The sequence below is a fragment of the Centropristis striata genome, chromosome 16, assembly GCF_030273125.1.
Source record: "Centropristis striata isolate RG_2023a ecotype Rhode Island chromosome 16, C.striata_1.0, whole genome shotgun sequence".
Lineage (NCBI taxonomy): Eukaryota > Metazoa > Chordata > Actinopteri > Perciformes > Serranidae > Centropristis > Centropristis striata.
In genome coordinates, this window is record NC_081532.1 from 21622929 (window position 1) to 21648519 (window position 25591).

The window sequence follows — 25591 nt, forward strand, 5'->3', positions numbered from 1 at the left end:
TGTATTGAATGTAAAGTTAATTGATCTCACTTCTTGATTACTTCTTCCTGAGTAAATCTACTTTTGTATGAATATTCACAATGAATAAAAAGTTAGATGATCTATAGAAAATTACTGACTTTGTGTTTTTTGTTTGGCAAAGAAAATGACCTTAAGACAGTGACCAACATCTTAAAGTATCTCAAATGTGTAAAATCCCTTATTTAACTTGGTTTAACATTCTCCACATGTAAGGAATAGCGTGGGTAAAAGGTTAATTTCATTTCTCTGTATATGTGACAATTTTTTTTTCTTTTTAAATGTCCAAGTATGAGCTTTTCTAAGTAAAGAAGACTGAGTTAAATCTTTATTTCCAACATCCACCAAGTGTAAACCTATCTATTTCACCACCTCTCCATTAATCTTTAGCTAATAAGTCAGAATAGGCTTCCTTATTAATTCATAATTTATTAGTAGTTAAATAAGTAGATGAATATGGAATATATAAAATACTAATATGCACCATTTATAACTGCATATATGCAAGATATAATTTAGTTTATCAACCATTTACCTTATTCATTATAACTTATATTTCCTTTCTTTTGCAGCCTAACTTCATTCTATACACTGTTGAAGACCATGAGATGTGGTTGATAGCTCTGAAAAGGCTGGGAAACCCTTGAGTTAAAATATTTTGTCATTCAGACTTTCCCCAAGAGCAAGGATTAAGATAAACGGGTGCAGTGGCACGAAGAAGCCACACGGGGTCGCTGTTTTAAAGCTTATTGCTGCCATGTGTGATCTTCGAAGTGAAGTAATGAGGGAACACTCTCCCAGGTCCACCACTTCAGCAAACAAAACCTTTGTTTACAAAGCAAACAGACCCGTTCCCTTAATTTTGAAACTTTATTTTTTCAGGTTCTGGACATGAAGCTGGTTAACTTGTTACTTTCTTGCATTACTATACCAAATTCAAAAGGTCACTCTGAATATGAATATGAAAAATAACTCTGGTTTCTACAGATCTGATCCAACCTTGAACTCAGAGTCAGCATGAAAACATTTCACTCCACTTTCCCATTAAATGTCTCGGTAAAAGTCACTAAACTTAGACTGGGACAGAAGGTCATGTTTACTAAATGTTTTATTTTCCAAGGTTAACCTTTAAAATGACCTAAATGAAAATACTTTAAAATGTAAATGTAGATATACATAGGTATGTATTTATGGGATAGCCCTGACTATTTCTTGACTTATCTTTCCAACCCTATTTTTATTTTATTTTATTGTTTAACTGATTGTATATTCTAAGTTTATAGTGATTAGTTATTCATTTTAAAAACATACATTTTGCAGTATGCAAGTATGGAGAATATGAAATGTAAACAAATGTAAATGTAGAGTAACTCCTGCAATAAAGTTTTAAAAGAAAAGGGAAAATCCCAAAAATATTTTCCCACATCATGTGTTTATAAATTATTAATTGTTGATATTGTATTATTCTTTGGTGTGTGTGTGTGTGTGTGTGTGTGTGTAATAAATTATATATATATAATTTTTATTTTTTTTATTTTTTATTTTTTGGTCTGTCCAAGTTTTATTCTTTCTCTCTCTTTGGTTTTAAGGTTTTGTTTTAATTATCTTTAAATGTCTCCTTTTAATGTGTTTTCCTGCCCTTTGTTGTGATGCTTTTGATGTATTGTATGAAGAACTTTGAATTGCCTTGTTGCTGAAATGTGCTCTCTAAAATGAAAAAGCATCTATTCAGTTGATTCAAAAGCAAATCTTACAGCAACGTCCAGCTGCATACTGTCCGATTTGACTACAGTTTCTGTCACCGCCCCCTGCGCAGCCGCCTGCGCAGCCAGGGCGCAGCTCACCGAAAACGAATCCATTGGTTGACCACTTTGCCAATTTACTGCACTGTGATTGGCTGAATCGATGCAGAAGGCGGGCAATAGAATGGTCGTTACTGCTCTCACTCAAACTCGGTCTGGCGCTGTGCGACGCGGTGAACGCTAGATCCCATCCAGCGAAGTAGTAAGAGGCGTCTGATTGGTTGAGGCTAGGGTGAGAATATTAAGTTGAGGCAATCAGGAGCCGAGGGAGGCGGGTCTTTTTACCTTCCGTGGATGGGATGTAGCATGTCGTGAACAGCCAGGTTGATGGAGACAGGGGGAGAGAGACCTGGTGGAGATGTAGCAAACAACGGAATAAACTATTTATTTATCGGGTTCCTCTGTCGTTAAATTTGACTTTTAATCTACTTTGCGTTCTTTTTATTTTCTTAAATTCACGGCCGTTTCATACGCTTTACGGTTGGAGTCGTGTATCCCTGGCAACGCGAACAACTGTCCTGCGAAGTTTGGATCAAGTGTTTTTTACTTTCAGCGGAAAATAAACCGGATATCTGCCCGCTAAACTAACGGAACTGGCTCCGGAGGTGTGTGTGAGCGTTTGTGGAAGTGTTTCGTACATTTTTATCCAAATGTGACGCTTTTCATGTCCAACCCAGTGTTTAGGGAAACGGGACAGCGAGACAATAGTGCGGTAAGGGAGAGTTGGTGCTCTGGGGGGGATCGATGCCTCGCGGGGGCTTTGTTCTGTCCGGTGTGTTGACCTGTCGCCAGCCTGCTGCGGATATCCACCCATCTACCGCTGGATTTATTTTTAGTTGGTGATTGATAAACGGGCTTTGGAGCCGGTGGAGCAGCCATGGACGTGACTCTGTCCGAGTTACTGGCCAATTTCGTGGAGTCTCCGCTGGTGGTGTGGGTGAGTGGGAGCAGCACGCGTTACACACACAAAGTTGTGCGATGATGCACACTGCCTTGTTTCAACAATTTATTTCTCTGTTTGGTGCTATCTGTTTACCTCTAGAAACTAGTACAAAAACACTATCCTCTAATGTTGCAATCTGCACTAGTTTGCTCTCTTGAAGTATTAATTAACCCCCTGAAGCCCACGCAGTTTCTTTTTTGCTCTTTTTACATTTTACTCCGTCTGGCCTTGTTTTTCACCGAAATATATAATATGTATTAGTCCTGCAGCTCTATGGAATCGGCACAATAATAGCTGTGGGATCAACTTAAAATATAATTTGTGCAGAATAATACAGTTAAAATGGCATACATCATTAAAAAAAACCCCAAGTTGAATTTCTGTGCAAAATTATTCAGTTACGCCGAGGAGCAAAATTTGATTCTTTAAACGGGATATAGTTATTCCAAACGTTTTAGTTTGGGTGACGCTTTAAATGAGACATGTAGAATAAAGTTATTTTGACAGAAATAACTCAGTTTTAAGCTTTGTTTTGGTAACTTACTTCAGTTAAAAGACTGTCAGAAGTTCCTACGTTATGCCCATTTTTTCAGGTTCTTTCTATGATGAGCTGTTTAATATTTAAACAGAAAACATGAAATGAACACAAACAAGTCATTTAAATCATCATATCAAGTCACAAGTCTTTAATTCCCAAGCCCAATTCAAGTCTCAGCTTCTCAAGTCAAGCTAAAAGGCATCAAAACAGTGACTTGAGTCAAATCAAGACCAAGTCACAATGACTCAAGTCCACATCTCTACTATTCCTGCTGTTACATTACAGTGATGGGGAAGATTTTCAGTGTAAAAGTTTCAGATGAAGTGATCCAGTGAAAGGATTGGTTTCTCTGGGACTTTCCAAGTTCTACCAACTGTCAAACAGATAAAAATCATTTTTTCTTTCTGTTGCTTCACTGATTACAGCTGCACTCCTTGAGTTACTGTATTTCTTTAGCTCTTCATCGTCTTTTGCAATAAAAATATTTAAGTACATCATTTCCCCCGCAACATTTTAATTAACAGAAAGCAAGAAATGCAGGATTAAACATATCCAGTCACCAGTAGACTTGCAATCGAGTATACTGTCTTCAGAATTGGCTTGCAACCCATTTTACTCTTCCTGCTGGTCAATATGGCCATCCAGCCTACACTATGACTAGTAGGTCACTGGTAGAGCAGTAAATAGGTCGTTAACCCTGTGTGGTACTTCAAAACAAACAAACGCACAATCAAGCAAAACTTTGTGGTGCATCCTTTCCCCATGACCCCATCCTGCTACATGTCCGGTCAACAGTTTTTTTTCAACCTTTGTAGTACACAGACGAAGACAATTAACACAGCTACACCTTTTTCCCAAATGCATTTGCACATCTAGGGTTAAAGAAATCCGACCACAAGGTTGATAATATGATCTCTGGATTTAAGGGTATGTCTGGGTGGAGAAAATGAAAGAGCAGTGCTTGCTCCAGTGGAGTTCCTCAGTGGTCAGCAGCAGCAGATCAGACTGTCTTTTTATTGGGCCGCTTCCAGCTGTGTCACTGTTTGAGCGTGAGCAGGGCGTTACTCAAAAAGAGAGCATTACTCTCAGAAAACCCGCCTGAATAAACAAGGCGGATTGAAAAAATAAAATATAATGCCTATATAGCTTAGAGCAGATTTTTCTTTCCTTTATCTTTAAACATTGCTGACATGCCCATATGTCTCCAATCACCAAATTCACGGTTTGATTTGACTTTTGATTTTGAGGTCATGATTTGATTAGATTTCCCATTTAAACTGTATCAGCACTGATGGCTTGGCCATTGTTAGACTATGTCTAAATGTGCGTCTCAGTTAGTCTTTGTAAAGGTCAGATAATTGGTTTTAGTCCGTGACTACTGTCATTTCCAGTTTCTCTAAAAAGACAGGCTACATGCTACCATGTTTGACACTATAGCCATATGTATATTTTTTTAATGTACTCCACTCAGGCTAAATGGTCAGATGATCAAAGAACAATAACTTAAACAATTGGGGAAAAACTGTTTAACACAAAAACAAAGTATTATTAGTAATATATTCCATTAGGTTATGCTTACGTCGTCTTTAGAGTGTTGTTTTATGACAGATACAAGTAGGGGGGTGCAGAAAAAATAAATACTGGTACAATTGCTGATCTTATTTTAGATTTCAAAGGTCGAAATCAAAAGACACCCCTCATTAATGGTGACTTTATTGTTTTTTAAAGTTCAGCTGAAGCTAACATGAAGGGCAGCCGCAGTCTTTTTAGTACCAAATATCCTTCTTGTGTTACTGTGCCTCTGCTGCAGCTCAGCAAAAATATGCTTTGCATGCAGAGGGAGGGCTTTTCATTCTAACTCTGGATGATACCTTGATTGAAAATTCAACAAGATGTCAACCAGCATATTAAGCCTAAAGTCATTAAGCTTCAGTTTTTCTATGTGTGATGACTTCTCTTTCTGTCTTAAGGTGCGGACGTTGGGCCCCTTGGGTTCCAGTGATGATGTCGGCTCAGAGGAGCGGGTCAACCTTTTCATGGAGCTGGTGGATGGCGTCTTCCTGCACAAGATCATGACACACATGTAAGTTACAGGAGACAGACACTTTCATGTTTTATTTGCATGAGTCGGTGAAAAAGTTCTTTGAGGTGTGCATTGCTGTGTATCTGGGCCGGGTATAAGTGAGTTAATCCAGTGTTTCCTGTGTGTGTTCGTATGAGTGTGTTTGTGCGACCACATCCTGACACATTAGTTTCAGGTTGTAAACGTCACAGCCAGATGTGCTCAGGTCTGCATCAAGAAATACAGTAAAAGAGTGTAAGAGAGCACATGTTGTGTGAACAGTATACTTAGCTGCTCTCAGTTTGTACTTTGAATATTGAATTTCACAGTTTGCAGACAGGTATAAGTTTGGTGCAACAACTTTCAACAAACTCTGGACCTCCTAGATAGAAAAAAACTAAAAAAGCCAGCAACGCACAGAGAGAATTAGTCACAACTTTGATGCTGATGCAAAGCTTACTGACACATAAGATGCAGGATGTAGATTTCAGACAGGAGAATATGGTTTTAATAAGCCCTTTTAAATACGGATGCAGTGCCAGATACAGTGTTAGTGCGAGTATGTTTTCGCAATATCTATGTTTTGCATATAAACTCATGTTAATATAAGAACACTAGTGCAGTGTCGTTGGGGCAGGTGCATAGTGCAGGTGCAACATGCAGTTTTGTGCAGAAATGCTCAGCCAAACCACTTCACATGCAATATTGTGCATCCTTAGGCCTTGAACAATACACAGGCCAGGACTTTGGTGTCTCTTCTTTGTTAACAATGGTTAGCTACATTGATCAGAAGCCTGGCAAACTAATGTTAAATTGTCAAATGGAGAGTGGGGCAGTATTTACTAAAGATAGCATCCATTTAGCAAAACAAAACATTGGGCAGGTGTTGATTCTGATTCTTCACAATATGAGTTCAATAGATGAGATTTCTTCACAATAAAATGAAGAATATTGTAAGGCTTATGCTTTATGGATTGGACACTTAAACTGTCCACAATGATAATTATGAAAGAAATCTACTTGTCTGGAATCTAAATCCTCTCCCATCCAGATGACCCTCTGTCCCCAGCCAGACCAAGTGTTCATGTTCTAGTTATTGTCTTCACAGATGACGATAATCATGCTATTGTTCTCTACTCACTGAATGTAGGCTGGGGCAACTGGGTGTGACTGGGGTTGAGGGGTGATTAGGACTTGGTGGGGGTTTATGGGGAAAGGGGGTCATGGAAGAGGAGGAGGAGGAGGCCAGGATGGGAGAGCCATGAGGAATATTACTGGAAATCCAATCGGAGACAGTTGGTAAATCAGTCAGTCAAGAGAACCAGTCAGCTGTTTATGAGGCAGTCTGTGAACCTGTCATCCCCTGAACTGGGGTAGAAAAGTGCAATTAATAAAACATAAATAAACATTAATATTGCAAATTAATGTGCAATAATGTTCAATACATCCTGTTTATATCTGCCCACATTATGTGTATATGATGTTACTTTTTATTGTTGTTATTGTTCTGTACTTTTATATTCTCGCCCTTGTTTATTTTATATTTATGCTATTTTTTTACACTTCCCACTATCCACTTTCTGTAGCGATGCAATTTCCCCATTGTGGGACTAATAAAGGTTTATCTTATCTTATCTCATCTTATATTATCTTATCTTAATGTGGATATCTTTAATGGACCGGGTTGATTTACTTGATTGACCAGTTTGATATATTTCCTAAAGAAGATTTAGCATGCTCAATGCTGACGATCCTGATCAGGTGTTGAAACCACCTTTTCTTTGACGTGTGAAGTATCAGTTGAAGTGTAACCACAGAACCTGATGAAATCCTGGTTAAAGGATAACAAATTAAAGGAGTGGAGCTGTCATGCAAAAGGTGCTCATGGCATCCTGGCGAGAGAATGAAGTCACTCTCCCTCTGTGCATGTTGTACCGTAATCAAAGCTTCTCTGTTCTTTATTGGAGTAGCCAGTCCGGCTGTGTACGTGCATGCTAGTGCATGTGTGTGCACAGTTAGTTAAAAAGTTGAAAGGGTCATGTGTGATGAATTGGGAATGAGAATGAGACTACTGTGGAAGCAGTCCATTAAAAATGCTCTGAATGTTGTGTACAGCACCTTTAACCCTAACCTAACCCCCTTTTGTCCATATACTAGGAAAGCTATATATATTGTGAATGCTCCAGTTCAATAGTTTGTTGTTGTAAAATTGTGATTGTCCTAGAGGTCACAGCTAAGTCATTTTATACAGTGAGGTCAAGTTTCAAGAAATGCTCTCACTGCAATGAGATGGCTACTACAGGGACTAACATCATCACACATGATGACAGTTGGGGTCATTGAATCCAGAAGAGTCTCAGCTTTCAAGTGATACCCAATTTATGCAATATACAGACTGTTTAGTGACCCCAGTATGCAGAAATATTCATATGCAGTAGGCGAAGATAATGCATGAGAAAAACTGTGTGGGAAAAAAAGGCAAAAAAATATGATGTTCCACTTTAAAGAAGAGATGAAATCAGGAGAAATTTCAGTCTGTAAATCATTTTCTTCAGACCTGTGTGAGCATAAACTGTGCAGGGCCTGATATAGTAATATTGCTATTTAATGTGAATGGTCTTGAAGGGACTACTTTGTGGCTTATTTCAATGATCAAAATACATTTTCCAGGGTCTTGGATGGCAAGGGCTCCATCTAAATGCTAGGCCTAGCAAAATAAAAGCCTGACTTTAATCCTGTGCATGTAAATAGTTTCCATTAGGCATTAAACTGACGCCATGGCGGTAATAGTAGGTCAGCCACACAATGTTAAACACCCCCCATTCACATGCATATCAGTCTGCCACAGGCCGATGTGAGCATAAATCTTTCTCCAACACAATAGTGACCCTGCACTTGGGGGGTGTGTGTGTGTCTGTGTGTGTCTGTTTTTGTAATATGACCTTTGTCTCAAGTAGCAACAAGTAATGTCAATCTAAGCGCTCCTGTTGTGGATGTGTGTGTGTATCTCTATAGTGACCCCAGCCAAACCAATCAGAGGCTAAACAAGAATGTCAACAACGATGTGTCACTTCGCCTTTACAACCTGACCGTTCTCACCAGACACATCAGGACATTCTACCAGGTATGTACGGCAACATGCACCGGTTAAACTGAACATTTTGACAATGTGATATGAGGTTCACAGTGCTTTTAAACCCTGCAGTTGGAAAAAGAATGCATGCCCGTATCTGATTGTGCATGTGTAATAAAGTTATGCAGCTGTACCATTTTTGCCACATATTCACTATGTTTACTGATAGTCTTTATTTTGATTGTAAACATACACTTCAGTTCTAAATTTGATGCCTGCAACACATTCCAAAAAAGTTAGGACAGGGTCATATTTACCACTGTGTTACATGACCTGGGGACTCTTCTTGAGTCCCCAGGTCACCCCATTCTTGCTGGATAAACTATTTCAGTTGCTCAACAGTCTGAGATCTCTGTTGTAATATTTTCATTATCTTCATTATGCTCCACATATTATCAATGGGAGACAGGTCTGGACTGCAGGCGCGCCAGTCTGGTACCTGCACTCTTTTCCCTTGAAGCCGTGCTGATGTAACACATGCAGAATGTGGCTTGGTATTGTCTTGTTGAAATAAGCAGGGACTCACCTGTTGTTGTCTGAATGGCAGCATATGTTGCTCCAAAACCTGCGTTAAGCATTAGCATTAATGGTCACCTCACAGATGTGATGTGATTAAAATATCAGACCGCAGCAGTTTTCAGAACAGAAGTGGTTGCAAAATCAAATTATTAACCGTGGTGAACTTTGACCTGTAAAAAAGACGTGTGTGTGGATGACAATAACCCCATTTGGCTGTCAAACAGACTACAAACCAGCAACTAATGTCCAGTGTGTCACATCCTGATCACTGTTTACTCTCCTGCATTCCCATCTTTGTCGGGTGCCGTAATTTCTCGCCCTTTTCTCTCTATACTCAAAGTTCCTCTCTCACCCAGATATGCTCTCAGGTACCGAACTTTGGCACAGATTTATTTATTGTAAATTGGTACCCTGTAGTTTCCAACCCTTATTAAGATACAGTGCCACTCCATTGGTGAAATGCCATTATTGCACTTACAGATAACAGAAATGCAGAAAATGCACAGGAGAGCTACAGATTGCATGGAATTTGATGGACCCTGAACTGCAATATAGTAAATAGGCAGCAATTCAGATTTTCCTTATTTTAACTTTTTTAGGCCAAGTAGAATTTGTATGGTATCTGCAAACCAGTTGCTCCATATTCTGTCATTTGTAGATGCATCATATATTTGTTTTATTAATCTTACTGGACTTTTCCTTGGTTTGAGTATCTGTTGTCTTTCTGTTTGGAGATAAAGCTGTCATTGCATTCTCAGCTGATTTCCTTTGCCTGGGGTGTGCAAGTGTATGTGTTTGTCTGTTTATTTTTGTCTTTTAGCCATCATCATTGTCATGTGTTTGTCTTCTGATGTGTGCATTTCAAAGTCGTTAAGAGTATGTTAAGAGTATGAACAGGCCCTGCAGCACGTTGATATACGTTCTCTAAGCATGTGCGTGTCTCTGATGAGCTGTGTAGATGATGGTATACATCAGTATGGATCAACCTTCAACTTGCCGGCTGATCAGTTGTCATTTGCTTCACAGGCAATATTATACAGTAATCAATATAAGCAGGAAGTAACATGCTATGTTTGAATAATTGGAAACAAATCTCATGCTAACGCTGAACTCTTCGCATGGCTCCAGACTAACTTTCTCCAGATAAACAGCTATTCTACATACTGTCTGTATGTAGAATAGCTGCTTATCTGGAGGCTTTTGTTTAAGCTTGGTCAATAATTTCAGCGAGCAAATGCACTGTGTAAGAAACAGCAACTGGACAAAGCAGGTGGAAATAGTCTGAGCTATAATCTCTTCTCCATCAGTCACTCACAGAGGAATAGAGTAGGGAATGCAACTATAACTGACTGCAAAACGTGGTGGAGAACTGGCGTAATATTTTTTTGTTTCATTCAGCTAAGCTGTTGTAAAAAACACTTAGGCTCTGTGTTATAATAGTAGGGAAAATTGGGTTCTTAGTTATAAAATTTAGTTGCACTGTCTTGTCCCAAAATGTGACTAAGTGGTCTATATTTTCTGTCCTTGTTTTTTTTAATGCTTGAGTCATTAAAAAATAGAATTCTTCAAATTTCAAATGGATTTTCTCAAGTAAGTACAGTCACTGCTTCAGAAAAGTTGATTCACTGCTCCAGAAAAGTTGATTTACACATCACTTTTTCTAAGGCTTGCCTCTTTTATGGAAGAACCCTTTTGACCTCTCATACTGGATGTTTTTACAGTGAAATAAAGTTCCAGCAGCATGAGGTTATACATAATGTGTCAGTCACATTTTGCGTCATGCTTAAATGATTTTGAGAAAGTGTAACCTTAATTGTAAGCCTCTTCCTTCCTCACATCAACACATGGAGCACTGATTTAGATTTCTGACTAAAAGGCAACTCATTTTTTACTTGACTTTGAGCATTATGCATTTTTAAATGAGGTGGTTCATGGACTCAAGGCAAAAGCTGCTATAATTTGAAAAGGTTCTTCGTACTGGATGAAAGCAGTACTAGTATTTAACAGTAGTATTCAGTCTTGTTTTTTAAATGCTATAGCGGTAGTAAGTAAACACTTGTACTGACCCTTTTTTGGTTACATTCTAGGTGTTGTAGGGCAGTGAAGGCTAATATAATCCAAGAAAATGGTGCTGTGTTTTATCAATATAGTTTACTACTACATGCATCACTGTGTAGGTTAAAAGGCCGGAGTGTGTGTGTGTGTGTGTGTGTGTGTGTGTGTGTGTGTGTGTGTGTGTGTGTGTGTGTGTGTGTGTGTGTGTGTGTGTGTGTGTGTGTGTGTGTGTGTGTGTGTGTGTGTGTGTGTGTGTGTGTGTGTGTGTGTGTGTGTGTGTGTGTGTGTGTGTGTGTGTGTGTGTGTGTGTGTGTGTGTGTGTGTGTGTGTGTGTGTGTGTGTGTGTGTGTGTGTGTGTGTGTGTGTGTGTGTGTTTTTGTGTGTGTCAACAGGACGTGACAGCAGCTCAGCCACATCAACTGCATCTGAGCTCCTTATCTCTGAAAGACTCAGTGTGCATGCACTGTGGATTTTGCCTTCTGATCAAGGAGCATTGACTCACTAAAGACAGAGCACAAAAACATATTTGCCAATGCCAACACTTCTCTCTTTTTTGGAAAAGAAAGTCCTCTGAACTCAATCCATCAAGCCAGTTTTCCCTTTCTTCCCAGAACCAAGATGATCATTATGTGGTTGATCATACTGCCAAACAGAACGTGTTTTATATAATATGGAATATTTTAGAATAACAATGATCACATGTAGGTCCTTCTGTTCAGACACAATAAAGACCACATCTGCTGCTTATTGTGTATGTGTGTGTACACTTGGTAAAGTGGGTCATTCTGGGCAATATGGGGTTAATCTGTCCATGATGGTTAATCTCTAACCACAGTCAAATACCTTGCCCTTAACACACACTCAGTCATGCACATGCACACACCTTATAGTATAACCTTAAGTTAATGAGTTATGAGCCTCTTGGTTTCATTTCAGACCGGCTGCAGAAACGACACACGCACAAAGTCTCCAGCTGTTCATAAGGGGTTAGGCGTTGACTTTCTCCTAATTAGATGATGTCTCTGCAGACATAATACAGAGTCTCCTCCCAGTTGCCCCAGTGACAAAGCATGGAGTAAGCATGCTTGTGTGTGTGTGAGTCTGAGGAGGGGGTGTTTGTCACCTCACAGAAAGAAGGAGACAAAGAGAGAGACCAAATACACCATCAACAAGGCATTTTGGCCCAGAGAACTGCCACTGACTGGATGCTTTCTCTTTTTCGGACCATTCTCTGTAAACCCTAGAGATGGTTGAAGATCAGCAGTTTGTGAAAAACCCAGACCAACAACCATGTTACGTTCAAAGTCTCTTAAATCACATTTCTTCCCCATTTGGTTTGAACTTTAGCGAGTTGTCTTCACCATGTCTACATGGCTAAATGCAATGAGTTGCTGCCATGTGATTTACTGATTAGAGTTGTAGTTAGGGCTAAAAATTACTTCTACACAAAAATCAACCTGGCTGTCAATCATCTCAGGAAACTATCGCACCCTCTTGGCACAAAACCATAGACGGCAACGCACATGATGTGTGTGGCAAATTTCATGATTTTTTTTAAGCATGTCTTGCCCCTTTAAAAACAGCTTCCTGTTTTTCATGGCAAAAATAGGTTGCCACGCCCATGCCATTTGTTATATGTGTCTTAATTAGACTTTGCTTTATTTTATCATCTGTTTTAGGTTTCAACATTACACACACAAACATGTGGGTATTTAACAAATGAACCCACAAGTATATGTACCTGCATCTTTTCCTCCATAGTAAGATATGATTTCAGTTTATTAAATGAAATATACTTGTCTTAGTATTAGTTCTGTGTGGCCTGTCAATTTTTCATTTATGACTTGATAAATAACAATATATGTCAAAATACTTGTTTCTCCTTTCCCTGTAAAACCAAGAAAAACTGTTACAAACTTACCCTGCACTCAGGCATTTACAAATTTATTCCAATGGAGCTAGCCATGCTAGCTATATAAAGCTGCACTTCACCATTTGTGGGTTAGGGTTAGTAGTCATGATCTTGGTAGCTATCAGAGCAATATGAGGAGAAATGGGAAGAGATGAGTGTGATATCAGTGGACAAAAACACCTATATTCATAGAAAGTACATTACATTTTTATTTCCAAAACAATGAGGATAAGGTCTGCTTCAGGCTTTGCTGGCTTCTGGCCAACTCTATGTCACTGCAGCATGGGTAGTAAATGCAGATTTTTGCATGTGCAGACTCAAGCACTGTACGAATGCAGTCCATTTAACAAAAGTCGGACCCAAATATAAGTTTGTCCATTGTGTTTTATAAAGTTGTGGTGTTTCCACAAAAATTAGCAGTTTTACCCATTACTGTGTCCTCACAATGGAGCAGAGGCTTTCAGGAGGAGAGGAGCTGATTTTTGAAGTGATAGAAAAGTTGTGGAACACAGAACCCAGCGGCTCAGTTAAAGTCAGATCTGCCACCATTTTATTGATCTCGGATTAGAAATGTGAGCCCAGTGTGTTAGTGGGTCATGGATTTAGGCCCTGTGTGTGTATGTGTCTAAATGGGTCATGTAACTGGCTGTATTGATCCCTTGTCAGTTTGAAATGTTAGATCTCGCTGGTGGTGTTGCTTCAGGAGAACAACTATAGATCTGAACTATTATTAGTATGCATGCAAACACACACACACACACACACACACACACACACACACACACACTTAAAGTATGGCTGCCAAATAATAGGTTCATTTTGATTACAGAAAAACGGCCTATTCATAAAAAAAATAACATAGACCAATCATGCTCTTTAAATTTCAATTTTGTCTTAATTTTTTTTTGACACAATTAAACCAGCTCAAGGGACTTTGCTCGGATTTATGAGGCTCAAAACTTTCTAGCTGTTGCTTGCAGATTTGATTTGGGCTCTGAGCTGCTTCCTCCTGTTGAATGTAAAAGGGCCTGGACCCAGAATGGCCACTTGCAGCTATATTATTTGTCATCTTATGTTTCACTCAAATTGCTGCTAGTTGGAATGAGCTACAAACATGGAACTTGGCAGAATAACATGCAATTATGTGCAAATGCTTCCCAACAAATATGAGCCCAAAAGCCCATATTGTGGTGCTGAATTTGATATTTAAAGATGCAAATTTGCATGGTAGTCTGATGACTTGAAATGTGTCACATATACCCAGCTCAATGTGCTCTACAAAAATGCCTCTTGGACCACTAAGATCCACCATGATGGATTTTTTGCTAATTGGCAGAAAGAGTAATATGAAAATACTATAAATGTATTCACTCTATCAACACCAAATTCGATAAACAACTTTGCAGGACAAAAATACATATTTGTATTATAAGTAAGCAAGATCGGTTGAAAATTCAATTCAACTGCCATCAATTAAAAAACTTTTAGTTTTAGAATAATATTGGCCATATTCATTAACAATTTGTCCAATCATTATAACTATTGGTAGATATATTCAGTATGTGTTGATGAAATGGCTTGCTGAAGCAGTTTGAGCCTGACCCATAGGGGGCAACTCAAAAACCAAAGATGTGTACATAGTAAACTGGAGTTGATGAAACAAGCAAACTTCTTGGCAAAGCTTCAAGACTGACTGTGTAGTAGCAGCTGAATTTCTACTGTGCCTTAAAGACATCTGCTAGCCAGCTTACATGTTTTATTCACACTGGAGCATGTGGTTGTGTGAAATATAGACAGAGAGAGGCTGGTTGGGTCTCTCGTTACCTCCTGGTGTATAGACCAGTGTAACAGTATCTGCAGGTATTGCACTACCTTTACACTTGCTACTTCAAAGCTGTCACTGCAGCTCAGTTAATACTGGGGTGTAAGCTGATCGTGCATTTGCATGGTTGGCAGATGACATTCTATACCGGAGCCCAATATCTCACGATATCATGACAATGACCTCATGTACACTAACACATCTTTAGGCTATTTTGTCCATTTTATATATTAGAATGAAAAGTGTTATATATATGTCTGTTTATACCACTGAAGAAAATGTTTAACATGCCATGTTGGTGTCATTTTTGTAAGCACAACCTCACCTATATGACCTGATAATTCTTTTTTTATACTTTGACTTAAACTGTATCAACATTTTGAACCCAAAAAAAAACACAATCTGATTTTGAAAATTATATTTCTTTTACTTGGGGTGGCTTACTGCGGCTAAGTTGGTAGAGCGGACGTCCACTGATCTGAGGGTCGGTGGTTTGATCCCTGACCATGGCAGCCTACATGTCAAAGTTTCCTTGAGCAAGATACTGAACCCCAAATTACTCCCGATGCTGCGTTCATCGGTGTGTAAATGAATTCCCAATGGTGGCAGGTGGCATCATTTAGGGTAGCCTCTGCCACCAGTATGAATGTGTGTGTGAATGGGTGAATGAGCGTAGTGTGTAATGTAAAACGCTTTGAGTGGTCGCAAAGCAACTAGAAAAGCGTTATATAAGTGCAGGTCCATTTACCATTTACTTTTAGAACCCAATCATGCTCAGTGAAGAATTGTCAATGTTGCAAATGTGAACAAAAGAGGTAAAATGAGGATAAAATCTAGTTCTATATTGTTATTAAGCCTGTCACGATAACACTGAGATAAACCTTATGTATTGTATTATTTTATTATTAAAATAAAATATAAACAGCTGGAATGGCTGATGGGAAATATAGTTGTTTTGTGGGAAATCGTACTGCCTGTCAAACATTTGCAGCATTACTTTAAACATAACACAAAAAAAGCACAAAAAGTCCAGCATGTAAACCACAATATATTGAGTCCAGAAAAAAAACGTCCATTTTTATATATCGAACGATAAATCCATATAGTAAGTATTGTGACAGGCCTAATTGTTATACTTTACTTGACCTATCATTATCAAACAAAAACTGACATGGAGTTTCAAGCCAGTACTTTAGAGGGAAGCTGATGGAAGGGAAACACTCAGAGGGTTAAGAAATGTTTTTTTCCAATACATATTTACAATGGATATGACTCCAACTTGCATGTGACTTTTAAAAGTTTTCACCTATAATGAGAAGGTGAGTTAGTAGGGCTATGTGCAGGTGTGTCGCTTTTGACTTTATTATTCCAGCCAGCAACCTGCTGACGGTCACTTCCCTTATTCAGAAACGCCCAGATCTAACACACACACACACCATTTCCTTAGCCAGGGGTCATCTCTAATCCTAATGTCTTCCTTTGTTATACCCTCTGTCATGTTTCCTCCTTTTAAAACAGCTTACTTTGGCAGTCAAATTACATGTTTTGATAAAGACATTGCACCTCTGTCACGCCAATGCTGCTAATCTGTGATTGGATTTTCTATTTAAGTACCTCTGAGAGCATTGTAAAACCGCAATCACACTCCCCGTTTGTTGCACACACACTTCCCATCAAGCAGATTCTGATCTGATTCTGATCTGAGTTAATAAATATTTACAGTCTCTTTATTTTTCTCTGTACTTTTTTGCCAGTCGGGACAATTGGGTGTGTTTTGGGAGACAGGAAACAATCCTCTGGAATGAAAAGCATTCCCTCCAATGCTGTGTCTTTCCTTACACACACACAAACACACTTACACACACATGCATGAACACACTCTTTTTTTTTTATCAACGCCAAGGTGTTTCCTGTTGGCTGCTTGCCTATAGACACATGCACATAAACATGTAGGTGCACAAGTCTAGGTCAGTTGATTGTTGTGCTTTCATTCATTCCTACCAATGTAATATTTGGACCACACATCAGAATAATTGCTTTAAAACAATTTTAGAAATTATAAAACAAATGATTATTCACAGATTTATGCCTCTGCTCCTGCTACAGCCGTCCGTCCCACTTTTGTGAACACAATATCTCTGGAATGTCTTTGAATTTGCCACAAACATCCACTTAGACTCACAGATGAACTGATTAGAGATTAGTGGTCAATGGTCACTCTGACCTCACGTCTGAACCATTCTTATGAACACAATAACTCAGGGTACTTTTTTTAGATTTGCCACACATATCCACTCTGAACTGACTAGATCTTGGAGGACAAAGGTCAAGGTAACTGTGACCTCGCAAAGTTAAATTTTTTGGCCATGAATCAAGAACCCATACGCTAATTATGACAAAATTTCACAAAAATGTCTAATAGGATAAAATGATGACCTGGTGACATTTTCATTTCAATCTAAAAAACACTTTTCTGGCCATTATTCGCCACCATTACTCAAGAACTGATGGGGAGATTGTGACCATACTTCACATCTGGTCAGATATTGAATTAGTGATACTAATCTTGGGTGCCTACTTTGAAACTGTGGAGACTGTATAGATATTCTGTGCTGCTGGGTTGAAGATGTGTGTGAAATATCACATTTTAAGTGCTGTCGACCATCATGGCTATTTATGTGTCCCAGACTGAGATGTAAATATAAACAGCAACTTGGTTGGGTGGCATCAAATATGAGTATCAGCCCCAAAAATCCAGGGACTTTTGGGTTCTTATTCTATTGTTTCTATTGCTCCTGCAGTGCATGTCAGTAACGCTGCCTTTTGCACAGTGATCATTATAACTCTATAATTGAAAATGTATTTCTTCTTTTCTCTCCCAACATCATCACCCCTGCTGAAGGAGACCTTACAGCAGTTAATAGTCATGCCCCTTCCTAACATTCTCTGCATCGCCAAGGATCCGATATCAGGTAACACACACTCCTACGCATCACACACCCTATTATAAATCAAGTGCTACATATTTTCCGTTACCGACTTTATTTGGCTTCCATGCTATTTATTACACTCATAACCATTTTGAGTAGTTATCACTAGTTTTTTTATCCCAGAATTTGATACTGTTTATGTTTCTGAGGCCAGTACTGGGCTGGTTAAAATCTTTTAGCTATGTTTATTCTTCAATGTGGACTCTGCTGCCTGCTTTATTTTTTATGTAATGATGCAAATTAGACAGAAGGACATTAGAACGAAGAATAATCGGTGCAGGACTGTATTCCTTTCTCCAGGTTCAATTTGCATCTTTCCTACCTTTACAAGAAATTAAACTAGCGGGAAAACACTACATTGTCTGTGCAGGTGATGAGTACCAATTTACCCTTTGAACCCAAAGCTGTCAGGGTGTTTTTAATCTCTTTCATTTTACACACTGAGGCCTTGTATTTCACTGCACTATAATTTATATAAAGTCTTGCAGCTCTATGGAATCGACTCAACAACTCAAAAATGTATGTACAAAACAACATAGTTATAATGAAATAAATCATTAAAAAAAAGAAAAGTTGAATTTTTCTGATAATTTTTTTTTTTTTTATTGGACTTTTCCAAGTGCCATGGATGGTGTCATGAATATTGGAGAAAGAAAATTGTGTCTCCAAATATTATAGTTATTGAATTAATTGCATGTTTTTAACCTCTCCTGTCCTGTGTTCTCCTCTCTGCTCCGTGTAAACAGATTTTCAGTGAATATTTGTCACATGAGCGTTCGTCTCAGCAGAATCAATCATGGCTTCACAGTGTCACTGAGGAGCAGAATTTAATGTTTTTAACAGGATCTAGTTATTACAAATGGTTTATTTTTGGCAACGTTTTAAATAAGATATGTAGAATAAAGTGATTTTGACAGAAATATCACAATTTGAAGCTTTGTTTCAGTTACTTTTTCAGACAGAAACTTTCGTAACCTATGCTCTGTTCAGGAACTGTCAGAAAGTTCAAATTTAGACAATAATGCCTGTTTTTGTTTCTTTCTACGATAATTGGTGTATCTTTGGCATTCTGTTAAAGAAAACAGACATTCAGGGGGTTAATATATAATAATGCTAAGTTTATTTTTTTTAGAAAAACATTGTAGCAGATGTAGAACTATACAGACTAAAGAATTGTATAGACTAGAGTTAGCAGTGTTTAAAACAGACAATAGAGAGTCTGTAGTCAGCAGTGGAAGGTTAACTGTAGCATAGACACTGCCTGAGGTGTGGAATAGCTGTCAACATTTAAATAATTTATTTTTAATATAATTTCCAAGGATTTCCTGTCTGACTTTTATTCAACTTTTGTATTAAAGTGACTTTTTTCACTTTTATCTGTGTTTATGTGATATGGAGTACTTTGTGCTCTGTGCTTCAAAAAGGGATACTTGTAGCATGAATTCTGACATACAATTTGCAACTGTGTTTTGTTTCCACCAGCTAAGAGCATGGAGGAGCTGAAAAGACTTTTGCTGCTGATACTAGGCTGTGCTGTTCAGGTAAAACACCGACACACACGCCCAAACACAGCAGATTACGTTACCACACAGTTTCCCAGAGAGAAGTGAGTTTGTGTCTATTTAGTTTTGCATGTCTGAGCACAGCCATTCGGCGTTCCTGCTGATAAGGTGCAGGGTGGGACTGCAGGATCCAAATGCAGATGAGGTTACAATGGTTTTTCTACAATAATAACCATTAGAATTATGGTACCGTATAAGGTAATGGTCAGCACAGTTTCACTGTTAAAGAGCCCATTCTTTTCAAATTAATGTAAATTAAGAATCGGCTTGATTTAAGAGGTATTTGGGTTATCTGTAATTAAAGTGAAAGGACTGGTCATATGGGAGGTTAGGGTGCAGGTGGTGTGTTTGTTCGTTCAGCCCTATCTTATTCTCCTTTTGTACGCAGCTGTTCTGTTTCTCCCTTCACCACTCCCTCCTTCCTAATTTCCCTGCCTTTCTTTCACTCTTCCCTCCTTTTGTCTCCTACCTGTACTGGTTCTACTGGTTCCAGGGAAGAGGCCACGGGGAGCAATGAATGCAGAGACAAATAAAAAGGAGGGAGGCGTGGATAAAACCATATTAAAATGTTGTTAATGTTATCCAAAATACAAGTGCTCCAATCAGGGTTTTTGCAGGCTGATCATTCATCATCTGCTGGAAGCATCACTGATCATAAGGTCTCTTTTCAGCCTTCTATTTGGCATGTAGCATTATTTTTTAATTGCCTATATTATTGGCCAAATGGAAACCTCTGTCCTCCATCATCAAGTAATTACCATTTATTTACCATTCATTCTGATGTGCTGGAGATAAATAGTGGGGAAGTATCCTAAACAAATTAAATTAAATAAATCACATAATTTGTCCTAAGATCATTATTGTGTATAACGGGTTACAGGTTACTATTGTTCACATTGACATAACCTTTTTTAGGCACTTGCCCTTCGAACAAGTACATCTAAATGTTTTGGGTATTTCAGTTAACCCAACACAAACGGACAAGCATCAAAATCCAAGCCGTGGTTCACTTCACTTCACCCAAAAAGTTTGACTTCTGTGCATAAAATGACCTTGATCATCAGCATCTTGGGGTCGATAGAGAAAGCACACTAGCATCTCTTTTAGCCCCATCTCACAGCTACTGGGCCTTGGGCTCATTCACATATACAGATGAAGGAAAATAAATCTAAATTCAGTTATTAGTGAACTTTACAACTTTAAGGACAATGATTTAAATAGGTGCTCTTTAATTGTCCGTATTGGAAAGTTGCTGACTTACAGATGTCCCTTTCACCACTTTTTGTAAAAAGTCTTTTCAGATTCAAAGGCTTCTCGTGACAGACACAGAAGTTGCAATTTCATGGTTTGGCTACTATGTCAAATTGGCTTCACAGCTTGGCTCAGTTACTGGGGGCTTAAGGAATCCAGTTCTATGTCCACTGTCATTCAGTGGCACTCAGCATTTCTCTTTCTTTTAGAAACAGAGAAGCTAAATGACAGGTGCCACTTGTTGTCACTTATTGTCTCTCAAATTGCTTTGTCTCTGTCCAGCTAGCTATGTTTGAAGTTTAGCTAATGTTAAAATGCATTTTTTTCATTAATGTGTACAAAAGTACAAAATAACACTTTCCACCTGAACAGTGGTCAAACAAACGAATCCAATATCCAATGTAATGGCAACGGAAAGAAAACATTAACAACTACAATTGTATTCAAATGTGTTTGCTATTTTAATCCCTGCGCTCTTTCTGTGTGGCAGTGTGAACGTAAGGAGGAGATGATTGAGAAGATCAAGCTACTGGACATTGAGACCCAAGCTGCCATCGTGTCTCACATCCAAGAGGTCAGTAGAGCACCGTAGGCTATAATAAAAAATATACTAGTGATTAATGTTGATCACAAGTTCAAATATTTAACGCTGTGTTTTCCCAACTTCACTGAAATCCTCTCCGACCATGAATTATAAAGACAAGCAGAAAATTGACGAAAAATTATTCTCTTCATGACCTTTTATGAGGCCTTCAACCATCTTGAAGCCTCAATCAGTGGATGGACTCAGCTCAGTTGTCATGGAAATAGTTCAGTTTTCATCATGTGGAAGTAGTCATGTGATAACAGGTGGTTTTACTGTATAAAAGATGGTGTCATACACCAGATGAATGTCTGAGTTTTTATGGGCAGCGAACGGAACACAATTTTTCCATCAGAATTATGCAGCGGCATGTTTATAAATCTCACTCAAAAAATAAGCTGTAAATTAATTTACCGGTATATAAAACACAACAGTAGTATTTAGTAGTACTAGAGACAGTGGTCCCAAAAATAGCTTTTAAGAGCAGTGTACCTATCAGAAATGGAGAGAAACTGATGGACATCTAGTCAGCTGACCAGAAGTGCTGAGTCATGATTGAGGAGAACTGTGGATAAACAAACAACAATAGTATGTAGAGACAAAGGTCCCAACAATGACAATGACCTCTTGGTCTGCAGTGAAATTTTTGATTTTTCAGATAACTTGCTTGTTTAGTTCAATCCAGCCAAAACAGGTCAGCCCTTTTCTTCTAAGACAGTTCATGATCTGCTGGATGGCATGGATGATGAGGTCATGCTGTTGATTTTGTCATACTAGTTATAATCTCTGTCTACTTACTTTGTGGATAAGCATTGTATTGTCTAAACTCAAGGAACTTTGTTGTAATTTTTTTGTTTATGTCCCAAGTCCCAAGTCAAGACATGGAAGAAGCTGGTAAAAGTGACATCTTGGGTTTTAACAATCTTATGAAAACATATAATGCTGTAAGTGCTAGAAATAGCACGAAATATGCATATATGCTGTGTAAATATATATATTTATAAATAATATAATCTGATTATAATAACGCAAATTAACACAAATTCCTTTAAACACCATTTATTTTTTGAAAGCGTGATTAGCGCACATTCTGTGAGTCCCGCACTGTAGTTTGGGAGATCAGTAAGAGATGAAGCAGTGACATTGTGCATGCATAAAAAGCATCTTTTGAATGGCAAGTTCAGCTTCCACAAATCAAAGTTATCTGTAGTTACTAGCCCCTTTCATAGTGCCATTTCATGCCGGGACATTTACGGCGTTCGTGACGTCTAACACACACCTCCCACTCGGTCCGTCAGTCATTGAATCCCTGTTCAGCAGCAGCACAACAACTGTCGCTAATTGGGCACAGCGTCCACCGCTTATTGTAAACAAACTGGCATGCTAACTATACACATGGTGTCCACCGCTGATCATAAACAAACAAGCATCACTTGCACAGAGTGTCCGGTGCTTGTTGTAAACAAACGGCGGTCGCTAAGTGAACACATCCTGCTGCAGCACATACATACTGTACTGCTACAGAGCTAACTGTGTAGCCTATTAGCACTGTGCTACTGCGCAGCACTACTGCTGATCTGACTATCGTCTACTCCCTCTATCCTCCCACCTCGTTCTGCAACGCTGGACTGCACTATGAAAGGGCGCAAATTTCACCCCTTCCAGGGAGTACTATGAATGCACTAAGGCGAAAAGCTGGTTTAGATCCTTCCGGGAATATTGCGGGACGGCACTATGAAAGGGGCTACAGTTGGTTTGAATGAGTTACCATGGAGACGTCCAGTCTCAGATGCCACAGAGTGTCTCCTCCCCCTAGCCCCTCGCATTACACTCCTCACAGTACTTGCACACTTTTTATTGTTTGTTTTAATTTTAGTAACTAGTAATTTGGCAAGTTAATAATGGACAATCTTGTGATTAATTGCAATATTATAATTAATATTTTAATCAATTGACAGCCCTAATATATATATATATATATATATATATATATATATACCCAACTTATGTTATATTTTGTATTTTTCTTTGTTGCAGGTAACCCATAACCAGCTGAATGTCCTTGACCTCTCCTGGCTGGAGGAATCAGATCTTGCACATGAAGAGCTGGAGCCTCTGTCCCGCAACATGGCTGTGTTGCTACAGCAGCTGATCGACCAGAGAGACAAAACCAGTGAGGTACTGAGACTCACACATACCAACAACGGCTGCCAGGACATTGTTGATATTTCATTAAAATCGATATATCATTTTATCGGGAAAAAAAACTAGAAAATTGATTTTTGGACAAACACTTCTGCCTCTTCCAGATGATTGTGGATCTGACCCAGGAGAGGGACTACCTGTCCAGTCAGCAGCCCCAGGAAGGGTGCAGGAACCTGAGCATGAACAGCCCAGAGCGTGGGCAGGGTTCTGGACAAGTAGGATTGAATAATGGTGGATTGGCTGTGACTGTGTCTGGGCTGACCAAAGAGGAGAAGCAGCATCTGTCTGTGGAGCTCGCTGATACCAAAGCCAAGCTTCGCAGATACAGACAAGAACTGTGAGTCACACAAGAAACTCAAAACCTGAATGCTGGTCCAAAAACCAATAGACAAACTATCAAATCATTTTAAGGTGCTCATATATTCTTATATTGACACTGCATCCAAGTACATGGAATCTAAAGGATGGAGCTAAGAAACACTCTTCCTTATGTCATACCTCATTGCATAATGCTGCACCTCAGAGCCCTAAATGTTTCTGTTGGTCCCCTGGTTTAACTGTGGTTACACAAGCGGCAGCTGGAAGTCATTATCTTTGCAACATAGCTTATTATACTGCCTAGGTTTTGATGCTTTGATAGATGGTAATGTAATCACATAGGGTACCCATCTAAGTCATTCTGCAGAATATACTGCCTGGATTCTTTTACCTTGCTATATTAAAGACTTATGGTAAGTCATGTTTACTGTGTGTGTCTACAACCCTGATTCCAAAAACGCTTGGTACGCTGCAAACAAATTCTGTATATATATTTACAAAAAACAAAAGTTTCCCAGTTTGACCATGAAATAATCTTGTTTTGAACAGTTTTTTCAATTGAGTATAGGTAACAAAGGATTTGTAATTTCTGTTTTGATTAAGTTTTTAACGGTACCAACTTTTTTTGGATTCAAGGGTTGTACAATGTCATTATAAGCATTTCCGGTGTTATCAACCTATCTAGACATTACCAGGTTGAGAGGCTGATTTTACAACATAATGATGAATTGTATACAAAATGAGCTTCAGTGTGTGTGTGTGTGTGTGTGTCTGTGTGTGTGTCTGTGTGTGTGTCTGTGTGTGTGTGTGTGTGTGTGTGTGTGTGTGTGTGTGTGTGTGTGTGTGTGTGTGTGTGTGTGTAGGGAGGAGAAAATAGAGCAGCTGATGGACTCAAAACATGAAGTGGAACGTCTGGATCAGGAGCTACAGAGACAGAAACAAGAGGTGAGGACCTGTTTATAACAAGTGATGTCAGATATCACGAGAGGAAGATTGTGTAAAAAAAAAAAAGGAGAGAGAGATGAAAGCAGTTTGGACTGCATGGTTTCTATGGATACACTACACAATTCAATGATGAGTCACAGTTTTAAGCTGTTAACATGCAGGCTCTCTTTAGTACGACCATAACCAAAGTACTGAAGTTCAAATGTAGTTTTCATCAGCAGGGACACTATGACCATGAGTCAATATTGACTTTTGGATGTGTTCAGGTCTGGACTGTTATCGAGCATTATACATTTGGGGCAGATTGGACAATGTAAGCTAAAGTAAGAGCAGCTTTTGAGGTGCATACTTGCAGATCATTGCACAATAGGAAGAGCAGACTGCAGTGCAGCCTTATGCAAGACAGTCTGCCAGTGTCTGCAGCAGTTAGCGATCCCCAGAAAAGAAAGCATGTCATTTTTTGTTTTTTTTGTTTTACTTAATTGGTGAGAAGGAGACGCTGTACATTCCATGGAATGTGACCCGTGAAGTGTTTCTCTTTAGGTCAGGCAAAACTGCTGATTAGCTGGAGAGGGTCTGTGGCTGTAACCTGACGCAGCCAGATGGTTTGTTGCACAGAACCATCTGAGAAGCCGTCATTTGAAACTGTTTGGAAAAATGGCAGACACTTTAGAAAAATATCTGGCAGGTGATTGGGTCAACCATCTGTCCAGCATCTACGCTCACCTGTTCAAGAGCCGCCATTGCTATATTGGACAGTAATATATATATATATAAAACAGTCGATTCTCTGTGTTGTCACACAAAGGTGCCAGTAGCTTCTTATTGGACGCTGATTGGTCAGAACCTCCAGTTGTTCATCTCAGATTCATTCCGTGGAGCCTGACAAGATTGATTTTCAATCTCCTGATTTTTAACAGTAGTACAGTTATC

General features: G+C 38.8%; 1 protein-coding gene across 1 annotated transcript in view; it reads left to right on the forward strand.

Annotated features, from left to right (window-relative positions):
• Window positions 1-2119: 2119 nt before the first annotated feature.
• The window catches only part of ccdc88c (coiled-coil domain containing 88C), a 45771-nt gene continuing 22299 nt past the window's right edge, over window positions 2120-25591 (forward strand). The window contains exons 1-9 of the mRNA XM_059353026.1: window positions 2120-2757; window positions 5272-5384; window positions 8379-8487; window positions 17707-17776; window positions 19277-19335; window positions 21098-21181; window positions 23228-23368; window positions 23500-23732; window positions 24577-24658. Of these exons, the coding sequence (XP_059209009.1) occupies window positions 2698-2757; window positions 5272-5384; window positions 8379-8487; window positions 17707-17776; window positions 19277-19335; window positions 21098-21181; window positions 23228-23368; window positions 23500-23732; window positions 24577-24658 (951 nt within the window). The 5' untranslated portion in view covers window positions 2120-2697. The remainder of the gene's footprint in view (window positions 2758-5271; window positions 5385-8378; window positions 8488-17706; window positions 17777-19276; window positions 19336-21097; window positions 21182-23227; window positions 23369-23499; window positions 23733-24576; window positions 24659-25591) is intronic.